Genomic DNA, 14,561 nt, shown 5'->3' on the forward strand with positions numbered 1-14,561 from the left:
GTAAATTTAATTCTGAAGAAGCAGATCAAAGAATCTAAAACTACTGACTTCAATAAATGAAGAAAAAGTTTTCAATATATAGGCTATTCTTGAAACTAGATAATATGTTAATTTTAGTTGTTTTACAATATTTAGAAAAAATACAAAAAACATTTGAACCTTCTTTTTCCTTTTCATTTAGATATGTTAATTGGTGCTTATGATTCTGATCGAGCAATATTTCTCAGGTAGGTGTAAATTTCATTAAAATTTTTAATAAAATATGATTTCTAAGAAGGCATAGAGGGTATTTTATTATAAAATGGGATGTATGTGGTTTTTAGTTCAGGTATATATTTAAGATAAGTATATGTATAGATAAGCATTTTTAGTGTTTATATGTGTACATAATACATTATCATAATCAAAGTCTCTACTTAACTATACTGATTGTTAGAGGTAATGCTTAGACCATTTTATTCTCCAGAGCATGCAGAATGTGCGGCAAAATAGAAAACTTGCCTTTTTAACATTTAGAGTACTCAGTATTTGGAATACATGCTCTTCATTCACTTCTAACACTTCACCGATTGTCATCCTTCTGTTAACAAAGCCTGCAGCAAGAGGATCATTAAATTGCTGAACAATGTCTTCTGCATTGGTCATCTGAGTCTCATCTCATCCAGCACGGTAATTAATCCACTATCCTTTTTCTTCCTACTCGCCATATAGTGAAAAAAAGCTCCTTGGGATTTGCTCACTCTTTGGAATTGCAACACTAATCTTCTCCCATATTCTAATTTTTCTCTGTTTACATTTCTCATGAACCTGTTTTCCACCTCTCTCTTTATGTCTTCCAGAATCTCTTTCATCTGCAATTCCTCTTTAATTTCTCTTTTCATCCATTTGACTGCAAATCACTTTATCTTCTTCACTTGAGGTATACTATCTGCCATTGTTGTCAAAATTTTTTCATAACTGTCTCCTGTGCACTACTGATCTCTCTTCCTTCAATTTTTTTCATCCATTGTAATACAAATTGGTTTATAAGTTTGTGATAGTTGTCTGCCTTATAATTCCACTTAACTTCCTTCTGCTTTGATACCTCCCCATGCCTATTAATCTTTCAAGACTTACATGGTCACCTCACCATCTGTAGAAAGTGTAACATCTCAGTCACAATCTGATCCTCTGATGCTATGACCAAATCGAAAACTCTTGATGCTTGTGTTCCCTTCACCACTGCTACCTAAGATAGTTGTCCTTCAAATCCAAAAATTTAGTTCCATTAGTAGTGCATGCTGTGCCACCTTGGTCCAGTTTATATTGCTATATTTGAAGTCCCCATAATGATCACTTGCTTTGCACTTGCCAAACTAATTTGCTTAAACATTTCCTGCTATTCACTATCTATATTCCTTGGTCTTTAACAGCATCCTGTTGAATATCTTGTCTTATAACCATCTATCTCACACCATATACCTCAAAGCATTGGTGTTATTTCCACTGAGCTTCTCCACCCTGAGAGGTCGCAATTCCTCTCATCATGTGTAACATCCCACCACCACGTTTACAGTCTCTATCCTGCCAAAATATCCTATACCTTTCGGTTTCTATCCCTGTTAGAACGTCCTCCTCAGTTAACTAAGTTTCACTGAATTGAACAATCTTTGGAAAGACAGTCAGTCAATGCCACAAACTTATTTCTTTTGTATACAGAAAATTCATTGCATTGCCAATATTCTTATAGTCAGTATTACTCCCCTCATACTTCACGTGACTGTGTAATATAGTGTACATCCTCTCATTTCTCAAGCTACTATCCCTACACGAGAACATCTCTGCTACCTGTGCAATTCTAGTATCCCTGTCCTGGCATGTACTTGCCCAGAAAACAACTTGCTCCAAATTCCTGCATCCTTCTTGATTCAAATGTGATCTATCTCTTTCATACAACTCTTTTATCTTGAAATTTTCTCCATGCATCCACATATTCCAGATCTCTGTTTCTACATATTCTTGCTATTATTTCATTCATTATTCTTGAATCGTTTAGCACGACATTTAACATTAACCTCAAATGTTGCACTAAACAATTCACACCACCTCTCAGTTCATTTGTACCAGCCATTACTGTCATCTCCTCAACATTTTTCCTCTTCACTGCTATTGCCACTCTCTGTTTATTCTACCCATGCTAACACTCTCCTATGCACATATTGCATTATATATTGGACATACAGTCATCAAATCTCTATACATGATACTCTAGATTCATTCATTCTTCTCTCCTCACTCTCATCTCTCTATCGCTTGCTTCACACTCAACTTTCTTCAATTTCCTGTCTATCCCATTCTCTTGCCTTTTCTCTCCTTTGCTGTTGGACTCTCTTCTCACACCTGTTCCTATTTACGTACTATTTACCCATATGTGCATCTTTCACATTCTATCCATGCTCCAACACACTACTAGTATCCACAAATTGAGTTTCATCCATTTCCAAAGCACTATCTCCACTTGCTAAATCCTGGCAGATAACAGATTAATTTTGAGGAGAATTGTTCATCAGAAATTAGTAATGGTGTAAATTTTCATGCAGTACTATCATAATTATTTCATACACCTCCTGAAATTACATATTAAGAATGTGATGATGATGAATCATTATTATGAGTGACTTAAATTATCTGAATAAATATTGATTGGGTAGCAGAGAAAACTCACGCTACCCAATCTATGTAACTCATGCTACCTCCATAAGAATGAAGGAAACTTTATTGAGCTGTTGTGAGAACTTTTTCAAGCGGTGCATATGAAAGAAGCAACTCGAGGACAAAAGTGTTATTATTTTATATTGTCTCTGAACTTCTAGTTGATGTTGCTCCTTTGAAATATTTAATATGATGAGATAAGCTAAGCTTTTTTTGTTATGGAGCACTCTTTGATTAGGACGTGTCTTTTGACTGCAATTCTATGTTTTAATTAAAATTTAAAATAAACATTTTTTTAAGTGATCAGGTGCCTACCTTTGTAGTGCTTTCGGCAATAATGATATTTGAAATTTGCAGATGGTGATGAACGAGTATGGTATTAGTGGTAGGTAAATTAGTGAGATAAAGATCCATTGATTTTTAATCACTCTCTTGTTGTCACTCTCCTTTTACCTTAAATTGTAATATCTTACTTCTATAATATCTGTTATCTTCTGTCTGCTCTACTTGGGTTTAGAACTCATTTACATATGTCTTTATACCCAGTGTAATCCTTCTAATGTTTTTTTAATCTTATTAAGCATGGTGCTTTCACAAGCAGTGTTGCATGAGTCCTACAGATAATTCCTGTATTTTAGTTATTATTTTTGGTTGTTATATCTTTCTTATTTTAAACTGTGAATTTGAGTGAGTGTGTGTGTGTGAAATTTAATACAGGATATCATTTAGAAAGTATTTTTTCATGGCACCAATGTGTAGAAGAAAAATGGCTGCCAAGCGATTGTCGAGAGAGAGAGAGAGAGAGTGCGTATCATAAATGTTTCATGTGGAAAGCTGGAAAATGAAGTAATGAATATTAAGGATGTAAGAAAAGTTAGCAAAAAGGTTTTTGAGAATGTGGAAGTAGTGAATGACAGTGTGCAAAATATGAATGAAAGCATGAAAGTGTCTGAAAGTTATGTGGATGATGATATGATGGAAAGTATGAAAGTGCAAAAACTGAAAATAAAGGGAAAGTATTGTATGGAGATTTGATGATACTTAATGAGAAAGTGATAAAGCTTGTTTCCCATTGGTGCAAAGATCAAGGATGTTGATGAATTTTTTAACTGCAAAAGGGAGAATTTAAAATGTTGATTGTTTTGGCAGGAACCAAATGATTTGAAAGGAAAGAAATATTCAATCAGAGAGGATATGAAAGAGTTGTTGAAAGAAGCGAAAATGAAGAGTAAGAAAGTAAAGATCGTGAGTTTGCTGCCTCAGTATGATAGGATAGAGTTGAGAAGAAGGGCCATGATTCATGATGCAGTTCATTGTAGTGGGTGGATTGAGTGGTGGAGACAGAGTTGTAGAGTAGGTGCCCAACCTCAATGAGTCTTTGGACTCCCTGGAGGTGTTACGTAATAATAATAATAATAAAAGTTAGTCTGGGTCTACAGATTCCATGATGATACCATATAATATCTGAAAACTTTTCCAAAGTACAGAATCCTGATGTGGTCATAAGAAGAGCTTGTAAGTGGCACAATGACTATTTATTATTATTATACATCACCATCCTTCCTAGTACACAGTGGAAGGACAGTGATGTATTAGTCCGTTATTTTTAAAACTGTCTTGTGGATCTTGAAATTTAATTGTTCTATTATTTATATGGCTATTTTAGCCTGTTTCCATTTAGGAGTATCCCTTATTTTAAATACAACTAGGGAATTATTCCTGGCACACATAGAATCATTCGTACTCCCCCCTCCCCCCCCTCTGGCATCACCTTTTATGGCAGATATGTGGATGACATTCTATGCATTGGAGAACCTACACACATCAACTCCTTACAAACATCCCTTAATAATTACAGTAACAAACTAAAATTCACCTTGGAAAATGAACAGAACAAATCCATCAATTTCTTAAACTTGACATTAATAAGAACTAACAACAAAATAGCCACGAAAATATACCATAAACCCACACATATCGGAAACTACCTCCATTTCAATTCATGCCATCCATATTCAGTTAAAAAATCGGTCATCCTATCATAATTTATAAATGCTTACAAATTCTCAACTAACCGTAATTATCTCAACACGGAATTAAATAATTTATCACAGATTTTTAAATACCAAAACAGACTTCCCAACATGAAAGATTATCAAACTGCCATACATACAAAACACATACAAAGCCTACAAAGTCATTTTCAAACACACGGACTATAAGCTAGTATTCATCACGAACCAAAAATTAGCAACTTTCCTAAAACCCACTAAATCTCTCACACACAAAGAAATACTAGAACACCACAATGTAGTCTACAAATTTCCTTGCCAAAAAGACTGTGGTATCACCTACACAGGTTCTACCATCAGGTCTTTATGGACTAGAAAAAGAAAAATAAAATACAGAGTACAGGGAAGACAAAAATAGCAGTTCACACCCTTGAACAGAAACATACCCTGCAAATTGACAAGGTCATAATAATAGACAAACAAGACAACGAAACACTGCTTAAAATATTGGAAACAATAGCCATAAAATGTGACAAAAACTCAATCAACGTCTACCGACCCTACCTAATTTCCGAGTGTTGGAAGCTGCACAACATAAAAATTAGGTCAAGACTTTGACCAATAAGCGAAAACAAAAGTCCTTCTAAGGCAGATACACCAAGCCGTCATGACATAGCCCTACACATTTTCCTGAAATGTTCCAATGACGATACACAATTGAAAGGGCTCGCACCCTGTTAATGCTCTCCCCCGGTCCTGTTTCCCATAAATCCCTTCTTTTTCCCAAAGAAGCGCCCTTAAATATAATAACATATATGTATATATATTATTTTTAAAAAATAATTTTATGCTACTGTTCATGGCATTCTATTATAATGCAAGGTATACAACATAGATTTTAATGATTAGGTTGGACCTCTCACAAAGTCTTATATCGATGAAAGATACAATGTAGTGTTTATAATTTTATATTAATAATAATAACACATCATATAAAAATTTGGTTATTTTATTATACGAATGTTATGTCAATCTTATTCTCCACCTAGGTCAAGACCAGTGGTTGTGGTTAAAGCGATTTTAAAAATTGACCCAGAAAAAATTAATCTTGATGATAAAGGTTGCAGTTTGCAGGATAAAAGCTTAGTTTCATGGTAAGATTCATATGAAATTACAAATATAATGAGTAGACTGTAAATTGAAGTTATACTGTAGTATTTCTTTCCTCTCACAACGAGTCTTTGACTCCATGGAGGTTTGGGATAATAATAGTTTCTTCATTCAGCCAGTCAATGTGAATATTAGAATGGCAAGAGGTGTGAAGTATGGTGATTCAATAATCCTTGGTGTGCAAAATAGAATATCAGAGGAGTGTTTGCCTGGAGGAATGACAGACAGTGTGACTGACAATTAAGTTAGGTAAAAGAGTAGATCAGACGATAGCTATGGTGGGCACAAATGACTTGAGAGATCTGAGGTTCATGCATGAATTTGTATGGAAGAAGATTGAAAGAGGGAAGAAAGCTGAGTGTGTTTGCCATGTATGATAGTGTGGACTGAAGAGAAGAGTATCAATAATAAATAGTATGATAGCCACAACTGTGTAGAAAGAGAGGCTTGGATTATGCGGATGCTTGCAGACAGAAAGGAACTGTATATGAGATATGGCTTGCATTTCAGTGAGGAAGGAAACTAGAATTAACAAGGTGAATGGTAGCATGGATGGCCTCTTGCTTTGAAATAGGGGGATACATCGTGTATCTTCCTACCAGTGAAGTCTGGAGGAAATAATTATGAATAAACACTGCCAATGCATTGGTGATACTTTATACTAATGCCACCAATTCATCTCCGGAATAAAGGAGATGAATTGGTGGCAATAGCCATGGCCTCTCCAAAGATTATTGGAATCATTGAGACATGGTTGATGGAAGATGATATACTGACAGGAATAGAATTGGAAGGGTATAGCATTTTTCGGCAGGATAGAAAAGGCAAACACAGTGGTGGAGTACTGCTTATAATGAATGAGTTGTGCCCTCTCAGAGAGGAGGATTTAGTCTGCAATGGACTAATAGTTTCGAGAGCATATAGTGTGAGGTGGAGGTAAGTAGGACAGGATATTTTGTGAGATGTTGCTATAAGCCATTGAGCATAGAAGGTGAAGAACTGGAGATTAGACAGTTGTGCTTGATGAGTGCAAAAAGAATTAAAGTTATGAGAGATTTTAACTACAGCAGTATAAATTGGGAATAGGAAACTGCATGTAGTAATAGCAAGTGAATGAATTTCTGGAATTCTGGAGGGACATATGTCTTAGGCAATGTGTAGTAGAAGGAATGCGAGGTTCAAGCATTTTGGATTTGGTCATAGCATCAGAAGATCTGATTGTAACCGAGATGGCATCTCTGTACCTGGCTGGAGAGACTGACCTTCCAAGTTAAAACCATGTGGTTTTAACTTGGAAGATTAATAGACATGCTGGAATATTGAAGAGAAAGGATTGTGTGTAGAATTATGAGACAAGTGATTATAATAATCTTAGAAATCAGTTTGGAACAGTTCTATGGATGGAAGAATTCAAAGGGCAAGATATCAATCCTCAGGCACTACTGAAGAAATATTTATTAGCAGCAATGGCAAGTAGTATACCACAAGTGAAAAGGAAAATACAATGTGATGTAAAGTGAATGACAAACAATATCAAACAGGAACTGCAAGTGAAAAATAGGTTATGGAAGAGATATAAGGAATATATGGGTATAAGGACTTGAATAGATTGCATGAATGGGCAGGTAAGTGGAACTATCAGCTCAATGTTGCAAAGTGTAAGGTTTTGAGATTTGGTAAGCAGCAATAGGATGCAAAGTATACACTTGGTGGGGAAACTTTAATGGAAGTAGAGGAGATGAGAGATCTAGGTGGACAAGGACCTGAAATTCAGAGGCCACATTGCATAAGTTGTGAAGACGTCACATCAGATAATGGCAATGATGTGGAGGACCCTGACATGCAGAAATAGAGAGATTAATATGCCATTGTAGAAGGCCTTGATCAGGTCTCATATGGATTATTGTGCACAGATTTTGTCGCCGGGTTTCATGGTGACAAGGATATGTTGGAAATGCTCCAGAGAAGATTTACAAAGGTGGTCAGTGGTCTTTGGAATGTGGAGTACAAGGACAAATTGAGAAAATGTAAGTTGCAGAGCCTCATGAATAGGAGGAAGATGGGGGATATGATTGAGACATATAAGTTAGTCAAGGGTTGTTATCTGGTCAACATGGAAGAGATTTTTCATAGAATGGGAGAGGGGTGTAGAACAAGAGGCCATTGCTGGAAACTCTATATGGAGTGTGTGAGCAGAGGACTGAGGAGTAGCTTCTTTGCATGGAGAGTGGTTGGTGAGTGGAATGCATTGCCTGTGTGTGTGTGTGTGTGTGTAGCCACATTGAATCAGTTTAAAGCACAGTTGGATGAGCTTTGTGTACCTCATACAATGAGTGTCTGACTTCATGGAGGTAAAAAATAATAATAAGAAGAAGAAGCAGAGGAGTGGAGATCAGATGCATGAAGAATACAAAACTCAGGTCAGAAGAGTGACTAGTTTGGTAACGAAGACAAAACTGGAATATGAGAAGAGAGTGGCCCTGAGATCCAAAGAAAATTATAAGGAATTCTTTTGTTATGTGGCCAGTTGTAGCAGGAATGATTGTGGAAGAATGATATTGTTGGATAAAAATGGGGATACAGTGACTGATGCAGGAACACTTTATTGGGAAATTTCATCCTGGAGAAGTAGGTTTTAATAGTAGAGGGCTAGAGCAGATACGCAGTTTAGACGTGGTGTGTTTCAAATACTGAGTACTTTGGATGTCAATAAAGCACTGGACTGCGCAGGATTTTGTCACAGGTTTTGAGAGTGTGCACTAAGAACTGACAGCTTTTTGACCTGACTTTTCAATGAGATTCTGGCCTTGAGAAAGTTGCCCAAGCAGTGGAAGGAGGGAAAGATAGTACATTGCATCAGGGCATGAGTAGAATGGAAGTGTCAATCTGTAGACCAGTTTTTATTTCATCAGTACTTAAGATTTTGGAGAAGTGAGGGATCATTTACTCCATTGGGCAGATAAGGGTAATGTTATCTATGAGAGTCAGCATGGACGACTTGTTAAGGGGTGCTCTTGTTTTAGTAATGTAATTGCCTTTTATAATAAAGTAACAAGAGTGGTTGATAAAGGCAAGGCATATCCTGCCATTTTTTCGAATTTTATAAAAGCATTTCATAGGATTCCATATCATAAGCAGAAATTTCAAGTTATAGCACATGAATTTAGATGTCAAATTAGTGAATTGTGGGGATTAGCTGTCTGATAGATATCAGAGAGAGAAAGAGAGAGAGATATGTATGAGGGAGTGGCATCAAGGAAGCAGAAGATAACAAGTGGTATCCCATAGGTCTCAGTACTGGGAGTTGTATTATTTAACTTTATATTAATGACATTGTCAGTAAATTATGGAGAGATGTTCAGTGATGAGAAGCTGGGAAGGTTATTAGTTGATAGTGTAGATGTGGTAGCCCTTCACGAGGATTTGAATAAATAATTCAGTTTGAAAAGTAGCACTCTCTATATAGAATAAGCTATCGTCCATTATATATTAGAATTATATATAAGCCCAATGGCTTTCTTGAAGATAAAATGAATAATTTTAAAAATTGATTTTATTGCTGTTAATATGGTATTGTGAATTAATACTATTACATAACTTATGTGCAAAACCTTAAGGAAACTGAAATCTTTTCCTTCATTGTTATTGCATTCATTGCGACAAAATTATGGAGATTACTATTTTGTTGAAGTTAAATAAATAAAATAAAATTTAAATAAACCAATTACTTGATTTTGACATTCTGGTTTGATCTTCATATTAATCTAACACTTACACACACAGGCGTGTGTGTGTATAAGGTACATTATCTATCCATCCATACATCTGTTCATTGAATATCCGGTCCCTTAGATGCTTGGTTATGTGTCACCAGTCCTTGCCACATGGTCCTGTTGTATGCTTTTTTGTAGGATTCAAACTCTCTGAAGATCAGTCATTCCGAACATATCATCCATCCATCTCATTGACAATATGCCTCTTTCTCTTTTTCCAGGAATTTTACCTTCTTTTACTGTTCTGAGTATTCCATCCTTTCATTGTGTCCAAAGTATTTTCAACTTTCTTCTGTCAATATCCTTGATGAATATTAAAGCTGATCCTAGCACCTATCCATTTTTCTGCCTTTCAGTATATGATATCCTCAACAGCCTTTTGTAACAACACCACATCTCATAAGCAGCTATCCTTTTTCTATCATAGTTATTTAGGTTTCCAAGTCTCGCATCCATAAGTCACTGTTGGAAAAATAGCTGCATCCAAAATCCTCAACTTTGTTCCAATGGAGATAGATCCATCCTTACAGGTTTTAGACAAGTCTCTGACTGTTGTTTTAACTTCATTCTTATTCTTCTTCTGTCTTCTGAACAGCAATTCTTCACATTAATAATGAATCCCAGGTACTCGAATGTGCTGACTTCCTCAATTCTTTCTCGATTAAGGCACAGTTGTTTCTACAGAGCTTCTCTGTCTGTATTTCCTTTGAGAACCATAATCTTTGTCTCACTAGGATTGAACTAAAGTCCTCTGTTCTTACTGATCTCATTAACTTTTTCAAGAATTTGTCCTAGTTCTTCCTTGTCATTATAGAGAAGTACTGTATCATCAGCATACATCCGATTATTGATAAATCTCACCAGCTATCCTAATTCCTGTCTTGAGCTCATTCAATGCTACATGCACGATGTACCATCGGATGTTAGCATTTTTTTTAGATAGCATTTTCTTTTTCTTCTCTGTTGTACAGTTACCCCACAGTATTCTTTCCATCTGTTTTTGATTTCCAGTTCTTTTGTTAGTACTACTCCATTCCTGTCTTTGGTGACATTCAATTTGGGCTTAAATTTGTACTTTAGGTCATGAAGTAAACACAACATTCTTTTATAATTGTGTCTCTTCATCTGGAACTCTATCTCTTTACATTTATTAGTATAAAACTTTTCTTGTCCTGCCTGATGGCTCTTCTGACTTCTCTATATAATCTTATATTCTTCACTCACTTTGTCTCTTTGTTTTTCCAACTGTCTTCTTTTGATTAGATCCCACATTGAATCTAATATCTATGGGTGTCTTGGTCTTCTTATTGTTTCGAGATACTTCTTGGCTGTATCCTGTATTATAACCTTGACTCCTTCCCAAAGCATTTCTGGTGAATTCTCCTCACTAGTCTCCAAAAAAAAATTATCCATCTGAGTTGATGTTTCTTATGTGAACCCACTAGGAATTACTCTGACATCCAGTCTAGTGGATGTGCCTGATTTGGAAGATCTCAGATTCTTAGTCTTACTTTGGCCCTTGCTAGCTGATGGTCTGTACCACAGTGTAGTCCAGGACAAGTAATCACATCAGAGATGCTTGTCTTCCAATGTTGGAGCCAAGATGCAATCAATCTGGTGCCTTGACCTATCAGTGTTAGATGTCCAAGTATAGGTCTGTCATGGGTGTTTCTGGTGGCAGGTATTGGTAATAACTAATCTGTTAGCATGGGCAAATTTCAACAGTCTTTCACCACGGATGTTACACTCGCCCAGAAAAAACATGCCACACTCAGGCCTACCTCTCATATTCTTTCCCACTTTTGCATTAAAGTCCTCTAAGATGTAATGTACATCTCTCATTGGTAGGCAGTCCAAAATAATCTGTAAGTTTTCATAGAATTCTTCACATCAGGCTTATCTGTGTGTAGGGTGTATCAACTACCACAATCAACATATTGGCAGGATGAGATTTAAGTCTAATACAAAGTATCCTGTCATTAAAGGGATTATGACCAAGAAGGGTTCTTGCCTGAACTGTCTTCGGTATCACAGCTACCCCATGATGCTTTGAGTTGCCTCCTGAATAAACAACTAGTTTACCATCCTATCTTTTGAAGTGACTTTCTCTATTCTATCTGGTCTCTTTAATTCCCAGGATGTCAATTTTATACCTCTCCATCTATTTACAGACAATATCAAGAGTACTCATCTGTAAACCCTGAACATTCTATGTGCCTATGTAAAATTCTCCTCTAAGATTAATCCTGTACCTTCTGTAGTCCTCATTCACAATATCACTGACTTTTTTTTTTGGAGACTGTAATATACTTTTAGAAAGGGCCCCTCTGTCTAAGCCCTGAACGTGGCTCTGATTATTCTACACAACAACTGATGCAGCATGAGATGTATTATAAGGCACAGTCATGTTAGGATTTTGGAGTGAAGTCACTGCAAAAAAAAAAAAAAGTGGTAGATTTAAGATCGCCGAAAGATCCTCACCCATTCTACAAATACTCTGGAGTATATAATATTCCTTGCTCATGTGGTATTAGTTACGTAGGTCAGACATCTAGAAGCTTCGAAACGAGAAAGAAAGAACACATATGCAGAAATAACAGACAAGACATTTCAGGCCTTTCATGCCACTTTGCCTCTACTAACCATCACATTGAGTGGGATAAGAGCCTTATGCCATACATAGAAGATAACTACCATTCAAGAACCTTTAAAGAAGCAGCTACAGTCGTCCGTAAAACTGAAAACCTAAACAAGAATCAAGGTCTAATTTTACCAGAAATTTGGAAAACTTTTATCAGATCATTAAATATCAAAGAAATGAACTTTCATAACAATTACGTCATGAGTCATCACGAATAAATCACGTTAATGAGACACGCACATTGTCACGCACAATACCAATTTTTTGTATGATTTAGAACCATCGGTTATAACCTAGTCTGTAACCTTCATTTTGTGCTTACTGATTTGTATTCCCTGAGGATGCCAATAGAAACAGATTGGCGAAACATGTAGGAGGATAAAAATAAAGCTACTTGATAAAGATTTTATAAAAAAGTGTAATAGTCTTATGAATAATTGTCAAGAAAAAATTCAACACAACACAAAAAGTGGTAGAGTTGCAGAGGTCCTTTCCACATATCTGGGAAATTCTGTTCCCAAATCAACTGGGTTGGGACTTCTGCCTACTAGGTAAAGCAGACTTCCACTGCATAATATGAAATGAAATAGCAAAATAGGAAAGATTCACTCTTAGCCCTCAAATACTCTAATAGCATTGGAGGGAAAGCAAGACGGAAGGGAAGGGACCAGTCTACACATAATAGGTGTATATTACATGAAGTAAGACATGGTCTGGCATCAGGTACCTTGAGTTTGCCACTCCAGTACTCACTATGCATTTACCTTGAGGTTTACATTGCCTTTCACATCAGTAAAATAGAGTATTACTATAAATTAAAGATGCCAAGCAATTATATTCTTGGTTTAATCCTTTATCCAAGTATAAGCAAACAAAGTTTGCACCTGAAGTATTTTCAGGACAGTGAAACTCGTATATAGAAGCTAATGACTTCACAATACTTGCCTTAGTATCCAATAATGCAAAGCATATATCCTTATGGACATGTATAATGTTATGCATCATGGGAAGGGTCACTACCCAGACCAGTTTCAACTTTTATTGAGATCTCGTCAGTGGTAGCTAGACCCAGAGGGTTGAACTAATGCAGAAGTTATATTTTCATATAAGTGCAGCCCAAAAATGTCAAACCTCATTATTGAAATACACCCTCTGTCCAAAAAGAAACCAAACTTTGATAGAAAATAAAACTCAGGCTAATTATAATCATTTATTTCAATCAATATACTGTCCCTCAGCTTCGATACAGTGTTTGGCATGGTCACTTAATTCGTTAAATGAATTTTTTATATCAGTTTTTGGGATACTGTTGAGGATCTTGGTTATTGCTGCTTGAACATCTTCAATGGTGTTGTATCGCTTTCCTTTCATTGGCAAATGAAGTCGGGGGGAGAGAAAGAAGTTACAGGGTGCTAAATCAGGTGAATACGGTGAGTGATCCAACATGCAAACTTGGTTTTTACTCAAAAACTGGTTCACAATGTTCGAACGATGTGATGGTGCATTATTGTGCAAAAGTGACCAGCAGCTTGCATCATGATATTCATGCTGTACGCGACGAATTTTCGCTAGCAATCGCTTCAAAACTTTGAGATAAAACTCACCATTGAACGTTTGGCCAGGCCGAATAAATTCTTTGTGGATAATGACCTTGGAATCGTAGAAACAAATCAGCATTGTCTTTACTTTTGACTTCTCCAAGCGAATTTTTTTCAGATGCCCCTCTTCTGGTGGTCTCCACTCAGCACTCTAGCATTTGGTTTCAGGCTTATACTCAAAACACCACGTTTCGTCGCCAGTAACGATCGTTTCAAGGAAGTTTGAATCCTTACGAGCTGTTTTATTGAGGTCCTTGCAGTGTTCAGTTGGATACATTTTTTGGTCGTCAGTCAACTTGTGGGGAACAAATCGCAAATTCAATTTACCAAGGCCCAAACTCTCGGTCAAAATGTTGTGCACAGTTGATTTTGGAATCCCCAATTCATCTTCAATCAATCGCACGGACGATTTCGGGTTTTCTTTGATGAAATCATGCACTTTTTGGATGTTAACTTCACTCAGTCCAGTTTTTGGATGGCCCGGCTTTTTGTCATCCTCAAGCGTGTCACGACCACTTTGAATCGCCTAAACCACTCATAAACTTGAGTATAGGATAAGCATTCATCACCGTATGCTTTTTGAAGCATTTGATGCGTTTCGGTAAAACCTTTACCAAGTTTAACGCAAAAATCAATCACAGCTCTGTTTGAAACTCATTTCCCTACCTTTCATCAA

General features: G+C 36.3%; 1 protein-coding gene across 3 annotated transcripts in view; it reads left to right on the forward strand.

Moving 5' to 3' along the window:
- The window catches only part of LOC150100462 (integrin alpha-PS2-like), a 511,813-nt gene that overhangs the window by 229,882 nt on the left and 267,370 nt on the right, over positions 1–14,561 (forward strand). For all 3 annotated transcript variants that reach the window (XR_016549302.1, XM_090403279.1, XM_090403280.1), the window contains exons 14-15: positions 182–227; positions 5,753–5,857. Coding sequence is in view for 2 of the 3 variants with exons in the window: in XM_090403279.1 (XP_090259405.1) it covers positions 182–227; positions 5,753–5,857 (151 nt within the window). In the remaining variant the exon portion in view is untranslated. The remainder of the gene's footprint in view (positions 1–181; positions 228–5,752; positions 5,858–14,561) is intronic.

This window comes from Typopeltis vanoorti, chromosome 13 (assembly GCF_054136105.1).
Source record: "Typopeltis vanoorti isolate ZY-2024b chromosome 13, IOZ_Tvanoo_1.0, whole genome shotgun sequence".
Taxonomy (NCBI): domain Eukaryota; kingdom Metazoa; phylum Arthropoda; class Arachnida; order Uropygi; family Thelyphonidae; genus Typopeltis; species Typopeltis vanoorti.